Genomic DNA, 9,517 nt, shown 5'->3' with positions numbered 1-9,517 from the left:
TCATTGGCTGCCGGTTTCTGCCCGCTGCCAATTCAAGCTAGGCTGCACCATCTATAAGTCTCTCTCTGGTTCAGGCCCCTCCTTTATCTCTTCTCTCCTCTACTCTTATACTCCGTCCCGCACCTTACGTTCATCCCAAATGGCCCTGCTATCCATCCCCAGGTTCAAGAGGAAAAAACACGGGGGCTTAAGGTTCTCTCTTTTAGCCCCATCCTTCTGGAACTCTCTTCCTCTTTCTCTTAGACTAGCACCCTCATACTCTGGCTTTAGATCACTTCTCAAAACTTTCCTCTTTACTATCTCGTATCCTTAGATCTTGTTTCCTTTCTATCTATTTCCACCACGCCCCAGCACAGCGCCAAGAAACCTAATGGTGTTAGCCGCGCTTAACAAATTCTTTTCAAATCAAATCAAATCAAATCAAATAACAAATCAATACATTTTACTCGGTGATGCACATATGATAAATTTCTACTCAGACCTGAGTCCTACACATTATCTGTTGCATACAATATAGTTTCATTAGTCTGTGCAAATTTAGTGTCCATTTCAGTGGAAAATGTGGTATTTGTAAATGACAGTGCATTACAACATGATGTTTTAGTTACATTGAAAATAGACGCCCTACTGTCCATTAGAGCTAGGTGAATCATGAAAGTTTGTCATTCTAAAAATTAGCTGGTGATTCTAAAAAGTTTGGGAAAAGCTGCTTGAAATCAATAAGTAAAATGCCCATTCTTTTGTTCTGTGCAATAAAGGTGCCAGTAAGATTCACAAAATGTGTGTAAATCATTATTATAACTCTTCACTCTATAATACATTTCTAGGCCTTCTTAATACACTTTTGAACTCTGTATTTTTTAGTGTATAAATAATGGGATTACACAGTGGAGTGACTGCAATATACGACAAAGACAATATTTTGTTTTCTTTCATGGAGTATGTAGATGTTGGTCGCACATATGTAGAAACAAGAGATCCATAAAATAAAATAACCACGGTGAGGTGAGAGGCACACGTATGGAAGGCCTTGTTCCTACCCCCTCTTGATTTGATTTTTAGGATGGACTTGGTGATGTAGACATAAGAAATGATGATTAAAAGAAAGGACATCATTAACAGTGTGGCTCCAAAGATATAGGTAAGAGTCTCTATTATGTGAGTATTACTGCAAGACATCTTCAACAAAGCAGTCAAGTCACAGAAGAAGTGGTTGATGGTGTGGGACCCACAGAAGGAGAGCTCAGACACCAGTACAGTGTGTGATATTGGAACCATAAAACTAACAACCCAGCTTCCAGCAGCAAGTCGGATGCACACGGCATTATTCATGAGGGCCATGTAATGTAAGGGATTGCAAATGGCAACATACCGATCATAAGCCATGACTGAGAGGATGAGATATTCTGTAGACACCATCATCATGAAAAAATATGCCTGCAACAGGCAATTAGTGAGTGAAATATATCTGCCTTTCTGAAAAAAATGGGCCAGCATTTGTGGAAAAACCACAGAAGTGTAACTGATGTCCAGAAAGGACAAATTGGTCAGGAAGAAATACATAGGTGTGTGCAGATGTGAGTTACTGTAAATGGTTGCCATAATAAGTAAGTTTCCTGCCAGAGTCATCAGGTAAATTATACAAAAGGCAGTAAAAAGGGGAACTTGCAACTGTGGAAGGTCTGAAAATCCGACAATCAGGAATCCTTCTACCGAGCTGAGGTTTTCTTCTTTCATTTGTCCAGTGACACTACTAGTCATGGATGGGGAAGGTGATCTGGAAATGAACAAGAAGAACAAGAAAATGAATTTATGGAATACGACTTTATGGTCAGTTGTTTTAGGCATCAGGCACACCCAACACATTGTCAGGAGACTGCAGATTCATTCTAACTATAATTTAGACACTTTGAAGTATCTTATTAACTCACCCCTGTCCATAGTTAGATGTCCTTATAGTTGAATAAAGGCCTCGATTGTTAGCCTATGGAGCTAATGTACTACAAAGGGGAAAACATAATTTTCCAATTTTCCCTTACAAGGGCATATAAAAAATCTTTTATAATGTCCTTACTTATAGTTACACGGCACCCTACTCCCGGGGCAACTAGGAAAGTCCTTATGAGTGATATATATGTAAAACAAAGTGTATTTATAAGTCAGCAGTGCTGACTAATAAATGACAGCAGGCAACAAAGCAGTGCACACTTAAGTGTACTAAATCCACTGGACCTCTAAACCTACATGACCTAACATGTACTAGGGGCTTACAGGTAGGTTGTCAGTATCAATTGTAATAACACCTAATTGCTATATACCGTTTAAACACATCACTGGCCGAGCCGAGCCTAGGGCACAATCAGAGTCTGTAACCATGAGTATCAGTCAAAAAACTGGAGGTGATCAGGACACACAGGATGAGTTTCTCACAGCAAAGCACTGCAGTCACGCACATATTGATGGAAGGAAAAGGGAAATAGTTTAAGAATTAATAAGGAGAGGATAACGGAGTTGGTGAATGGTTTGCAGGCAGTGGCTAGTACAGGTAAATGCAAACCTTGCAGATCAGATCAAATTCCAAATTCTGCGACCCCTAATGTACATATGGTTATAGGCGGCTAATGCTAGTTACCACTATGTTGGAAATTCACACATTTCAGATGTTGAAATGTGCTTAAAATAAGTTTTGTATTATTCTTTTTCTCCTTTAAATTGGATTCATGCCACAAAGAAATTATGCAAATTGGGCTACAGGATGATAAATATTTGTTTTCTTCTAATTATTCCAGTGACATATAGGATATGTCATAATTCAGTCCGAAAGTGCTTGAAATTCATCAGATCATTTAAGACAATGCATAGGACACTAAAGGAAGAAGAACATTCGATTGATGGAGTACACTAATATCTGCAAAAGGTATTCCCTTAGCACTGGGTACTTTGAGCATTTTGGTACCTATTTATGAGAGTCCTCTGTCACGTATGAACCACGTAAAATGGTACACACATAACTAGAACAAGATAGAGGTAACTATGCTTGATGTCTGCTCATCTATCAATTGTATTGACAGTAGTATCTAAGACCTATTTCATTCACAAGACAATCATAAGTTCTTTATAGTGGTGCTCACATGGTGACACTAGCGTCCTTGGGTGCACTTCACCGTACTGCAGAGCAGTCCGGACTATTTATACAAGGCTAAACCTATATCCAATAAGTAGTATGTGACTCCGAAGTCATCAACCTGATATGTTCAGTTCCCAATGTTTAGATTCTTGGTAAAAAATAGTATCCAGATCAAGCCCCGACATCGTTTTTCGAGTGTACATGCTGCGCTGCCCTATGCAAACATGCGGTAAATTATGCTCATTGTTTCCTTTGTGTTTTGGCACTTCAGGAGCAGATGTGGCACCAGATTTCTGATAGTGTTTGTGATGGTTGTATACACTCATGCTTGGCCTGCTAGTGTCTCAGACCACACATATTTAATAAACTGCTGAATTATATTTGGGAATCTTAAACTGATTACTACCTTCATGGTTTGTTTTATGGAAAAATAACTCTACCGAAATGTGAAAGGCAAGATACAACTCTTGTGAACTAAGCAATGCAATCATCCATAAAATTTAACCATTTTGACAATTTATTAAATAAAAGTAAGATGTCTGTTGGCAGATTATGGACAATTCTTGAGAATAGTATGCAACTATAAACCCCTATTCTTTTTTTAAAACAATTGTTATTTGAATTTCAAATTTATTACACATATCCCCCTCCCCTCCCCTCCCCCGGAGAACAGGTACCCATCATTTTTATTACAGAAAAAGTGTTTGTGAGCATAATCAGTTTTAAGAAAGAAAAAAACATACAGGGAGAAGAATATCATACTTGCAACAAGTAGCCAGCGTCTATTCTTCCTACAATCATTCCTTTTGAATCCAAGCTAGCAGTGGCGCCCAGATCTTCATACCCCTATTCCTCTTATCCCTCCCTTTATTTCTATAGATGGCAACCTCCAAGCTGCAGGTCGCAAGCAGCCTAGCTCTCCATTGTAGAAATGATGGTGGTATCGGATCTATCCATGCTGATGCCGCGCATAGTCTGAAGACGGCAATAGCTACAAAGATCAGCCCTTGTATTTGTATTGGTCGAGTGATGTTAGATGTACCCAACATGACTTCTTCAGTTGTAATAGTAACCCTATAGTGTGCTATAACAGAGAGGAAGTCAGAAATTTCTGCTACTATTTTTGCTAGTATAGGGCATGCAGCGAACATATGAACTAAGTCCGCCGCTGGGAGTGCGCATCGTGGACAGATTGTGCCTTTCCCAACCCCCCATTTTGCTATTTTGTGGGGAGTATAGTAAAGTTAAAAAAATGTCTTATAAAACTGTGCCTGGAGTTTCATAGACATTAAGCAGATGAGTGACATTTCGTAGGCGTCGAGCGCTGTTTGAGGAGTGACATCGATCCTAGTCTGCCATGCCACCCCATGTTTGTCCATATCATCTGGTAATAGTAAATTCAACCCAGCATATATCTCACCAATTCTTGGAGTTTTTGCTAGTCTCAGTTTATCTATAATTAGGCAAGGTTGAAATTGTTACGACCACCCAGTTTCTTTAATATAAAGTCCCTTACCTGAAGACATTTTTAAAAATCCCTATTCGTCATACTAAAATCTGATTATAATTCATCAAATGATTTAAATCCATTTACTGAAAAGAAACACCTGAACTGTCTAACTCCTGATTCAATCCATCTCTGCATACATACATCCCAGAATATTTCTGGATGGTCCGTATTCTGCGTCACGGGGGTGTGGAAGGAATACTGACCTAAGCCTAATAGTTTTTTAACGTTACCCCCTACTTTAACAACACATGAAATGGTCTTAAATTTCTATTTTTTTAAAATAGTCATCATTTACATGTTGCCACAGACAGCCAGCGCTCCCATCCCCCAGGATCAGTTCTTGAGGAGTGGGTATGTTGCGGCCATCCGGGTTGTCAATTAATAGACTTACACTATATTTTAGCACTGTAGCCCAATAATATAGTTTAAAATTGGGGAGTGACCATCCACCTCGTTCTCTAGGTAAGGTGATCCATCTAAATGCTCTACGTGGTCTATTATATCCCCACACAAACCGTGAAAACATAGTATCTATATTTTTAAAAACTAGTGGGGAAAATTCTAGGCATATTGCACGGAAAAAATATAAAAACGTAGGAAAAAATAACATCTTTACAACATTAGTTCTACCCCCAATAGCCAGATGTAAGTTATGTAGCCGAAGCAGTTCCTTCTTGGTATGGTGTATGAGGGGCTCAATATTATCATCAACGATATTTTCAATTTTAGCGCTAATACTAACCCCTAAATATGTCGCCTTATCAATTACCCTCGATCCCGCATCGTGATTTTATTGTTGAGCACTATCTGAGTTTTGCTAGAGTTCAGTTTATATCCTGAGACTCTACCAAAGTCATGGGCTTCTTTTTCTATCCATTTTATAGCGTTGTTAGGGTCTCCTGTAACAATGGCTATATCATCCGCGTATGCCAGGCATTGTGTTTCTAAATCTCGTACTTGGATTGGGAGGATTAAGGCATTATTTTCGAGTCTATGTATAAATGTGTCAATATAAATTGCAAACAGGAGGGGTGAGCAGGGACACCCATGTCTTGTACCCCTAGTGATGGCAAAGCTTTCAGGGAGGTCCCCATTTATCAAAACACAGGCACTAGGTTTTACATAAAGCCGTTTGATTGCTGTTATATATTTCACTCCGATCCCACAGTTTGACATGGCTGCCCACATGAATTTCCAGGAGACCCTATCGAACGCCTTCTCTGCGTCTAGCAGTATAAGCGCCATAGGGTCTCCTGTCACTCCCGTGTAATCAAAAAAGAGAAATAACTCTTTGTATGTGATCGATTGTGGATCGTCCGAGAACGAACCAGTGTTGTCGTTCCGAAATTATTTTATGTATAATTGGTGCCAGCCGTGCTGCCAGTAGTTTTGAATAAATTTTCGAGTCCCCATTGATCAAGGTAATGGGACGATAAGAGCCCATTTCCTTGACATCCTTGTTCTTTTTAGGAAAACCAATTATTTTTAGCCAGTGACCAGGACCTTGGTGGGTTCCCCCCCTGAAAAATATACTGAAATAGTGCTGTCATGGCGGTTCTAAGTTGTGTAGCGAATTTAGTATAAAATTGGGTGGGAATCCCATCCATACCCGCCGCTTTCCCGTTAGCCAGGGAATTTATTGCTAGTAATATTTCCTCCCAGGAGATAGGACCATCTAAAAGCTCTTGATCTCCTGTTCCCAGGTGATCGGGAGTGAGTGGATCCAGATATATTTGGGGGTCGCCACATTCGTTACCTTTTTCGTGATATAGTTTTATAAAACCCTTGGAAGGCCGTTCTTATTTCCGCGGGTTCAAATCTTAACCCCAAATCTGGATCTCTGATTTCTTTTATTAGTACAAATGAGATCTCTTCTCGAGTTCTAATGGTTAATTGATGGCCCACTTTTTCACTTAACGCATATGTGTTTTTCCTTATGAATGCTGGCTCTAGCAACTGCTCTTCCAACTAAAACGTCTGAAATGTAGTTTTTAGCGATTGCCACCCTGCGTACCTCACTATCTGTCGGCCTTCCTTCCTGTACTGCTTTAATCAACTCCTCTTCTGCTCTTCTTAGGTCTTGTTCTAGTAGTGCCATTTTTTGTTTTTCTGCTTTGTTATATTTTAAGGAAAATTTCATAGTTTCACCTCTGACACAGGCCTTCAGTGCATCCCACACCATGTCGATCGAGGTAGATCCCACGTTATCCTCTAAAAAACCCGAGATCCAGGTTCTCATATGTTGACAATATGCATCATTGTTCAATAATGCCCTTTCAAATGTCCATTTGTTTATGTTGGGTCTCTCAGGGACCTCCATGAGGCTAAGCTCCAGCGGGTTATGGTCTGATAAAATACTAGGTAGTCTGTCGATTTGACATGTTGTTCTCAAGTAATTAGACATAAGCATATAATCTAATCTTACATGCCTTGAGTGTGGGTGTGAATAATAGGTGTAACCAGAATCCCCTGGATGTTTTGTTGACCAACCGTCAATTAAACCATGTAACATATAATAAATAATCGTAATCATACGCTCTTGTATAGCGCCTTATCACCGTAAGGTCTCAAGGCACTTGCTTTGGGAACCCGTCCTGGTCTTTCCCTGCGAGATTACCCCTACTGGGCATCCCCAAGGTGAAGACCAGGCATCCCATCGTGGTGGGGCCGTAGTGGAGATTAAACAAGCTATTGCCCAGAGTTGCAGAGTTTAAACCCACGATTCGAGTAGGCACCGAGGCGAGAATTATCGAGTCCGTGGACATTATGAGCTCAAGACCCTGCCGCGTCGGGAATTGAACCCTGGTCCCGGGTCTGACCTCTGCATCAGGGGCTGCCTCCTCTAACCGGTGAGCCACACTTCTCCACATACACATGTCTTTTAAAGCTTGGAAAACTTTTAGCTTCCTTCCCTGAAATGTAAACCCTGGATCTATGGACCATTCGCTAGGCAGATGAATATCTAAGTATCCACATAAAATCAATGGAAGAGGCCAGTGTGTTAATTCATTAGAGACATTATTCAAAACGTCCGGGTCATCACTAACATTACCATATACAGTGCATATCGTTAACTTACCTTCCCCATTGTTATAGTGGCATTCTGCTATTGCAAATCGTCCTAATGTATCCGCTATAGCCCTTGGAAATTGTAGCCCCCCCACCCTTTGTTAGGATAGCAACTCCCCTGGTGCGTGTCCCTTGCGTTGAAGCTGCTATGAGTCGATATCCTAGTGTTTTAAGTAGGTATTGCTGCGACCCCTCAATGTGGGTCTCCTGAAGACAAACAATGTTTGCTCCAGATACCTTAAGTCCCTCTGCAACTTTCTGTCTCTTTTTTAAATCGTTAAGGCCACAAATATTCATTGACAGTATGCTGATCTTAGCCATCAAGATTTCTCGTATCCTCTAACTGAGTTATATTCCATCTCCGAAAGCTACCTGTTATTCTAAGTTTTTCTTTCTTGCTACTCTTTGTGAAATTCATGTGTCCCTTGTAGAAATAATGAGTCCTGTTCCCCCCCACAGCCCTCTTCCCCCCCTCTCACCTCCCCTTACCAACCATTGAGGCGTCCTGGGTCCGATGAGATCCAGGTGTGGGCTTCTGCCTGATTAGTGCCCCTCAGTACACCCCCCCCCCCAGCCCTGCGTGAGTATTGGAGCTGGGTAGGGAGAAAGTCTATGGAAACAAGTGTTTTTCTACAGTTATACAGATTATCATATATTACATCATATGTGATAGATAATTGGTAATATTCTCCCCATCCTTCGCCTTTTTCTTTGTGTTTTTTTTTCTTTATTCTATAGCCCCATAAAGTTCTTTATATTGTACTTATGGTCCGATCCCCATCGTGGTAAAAGTTTTATCTGCAACTACTTGATCATTCTCAGGTATTTCTTTTTACAGTCTCTGTGATTTCTTTCAGATAATTTTCAGCCTGTATCTCACTTGTGAAGCTGCGGGTATTTCCCCTAAAAATTATTTTCAATCGAGCAGGGTTTTGTAAAAATACTTTTGAACCGATTTGTTCGAAGGGAGTAAATAACTGCCGCATTCTCCACCTCCTTTCTACGGTCGCGTGGGCAAAGTCTGGTCCAAAGAAAAATATGGAGCCATTATATTCTCTCTTGCTTGTAGGTTGGGCAAGGTCGTAAATAGTTTCCCGCAGTAGAAAGTTCCCAAAATACACTAGCATTGTCCTAGGATATTTAGGTTGATTCTGTGTTTGTTTAGGTTGCGTTAGGGGGAAGCGGTGGGCTCGCTGAACTTCTCTATCTAGTTCCCATTATTGCAATTCGGGAAGGGCTGATTTATGGAGTTTAGTCACGTATCCCCTTGGGTCATTACCCTTGGCGCCTTCCGGGATCCCCAGGAAGCGCAGGTTGTTCCTCCTCGCTCTGTTCTCCTGGTCCTCGACCTTTATCAGTAGATCCTTTATAATTCCTTCGTGTATTTTTTCTTGGTTTTGAAGACAGGTGACATCCTTCTCTAGATGGTCAGTTCGCATTTCTACTGACACCATCCTTTCGGATATCTCCAGACAAGTGCTGCCCACTTTATTAATCGCACCTTGGAGTTTTTGTATGGCGATGTGATTCTTGAGGCTATCCATTTTAACATCTTTGTGGAATTGACTTATGGAGCTTAGTATATCCTTCAGAGATGGCTCAGCCGCTTTCCCTGTTCCTTCTTGTTGAGGAGCATTCCCCCTATTCTGAGGATTTATACAAAGGTCACTCCAGGTACGAGATCTTTGGCATCAAGAAATCAAGGGGAACTTCAGAATGATATAGTAATATATTGGTTGTAGAAGGTATTTGCTTGGTGTAATTGGTGCTAGCAGTCACCATTATTAGCTGCCTGAAGTGGACATGTAGGG

The 9,517-nt window shown here is 40.8% G+C and overlaps 1 protein-coding gene across 1 annotated transcript; it reads right to left on the bottom strand.

Annotated features, from left to right (window-relative positions):
* Positions 1-810: 810 nt before the first annotated feature.
* On the bottom strand, positions 811-1,737 carry LOC144767812 (olfactory receptor 5V1-like). Its single transcript, XM_078651189.1, has one exon. It carries the CDS (start codon positions 1,735-1,737, stop codon positions 811-813), a length of 927 nt encoding a protein of 308 aa, XP_078507315.1.
* Between the last annotated feature and the right edge of the window lie 7,780 nt (positions 1,738-9,517).

This window comes from Lissotriton helveticus, chromosome 7 (genome assembly GCF_964261635.1).
Source record: "Lissotriton helveticus chromosome 7, aLisHel1.1, whole genome shotgun sequence".
Lineage (NCBI taxonomy): Eukaryota > Metazoa > Chordata > Amphibia > Caudata > Salamandridae > Lissotriton > Lissotriton helveticus.
The sequence above is the reverse complement of the archived record's forward strand: the minus strand, read 5'-3'. Positions and strand labels throughout refer to the sequence as shown.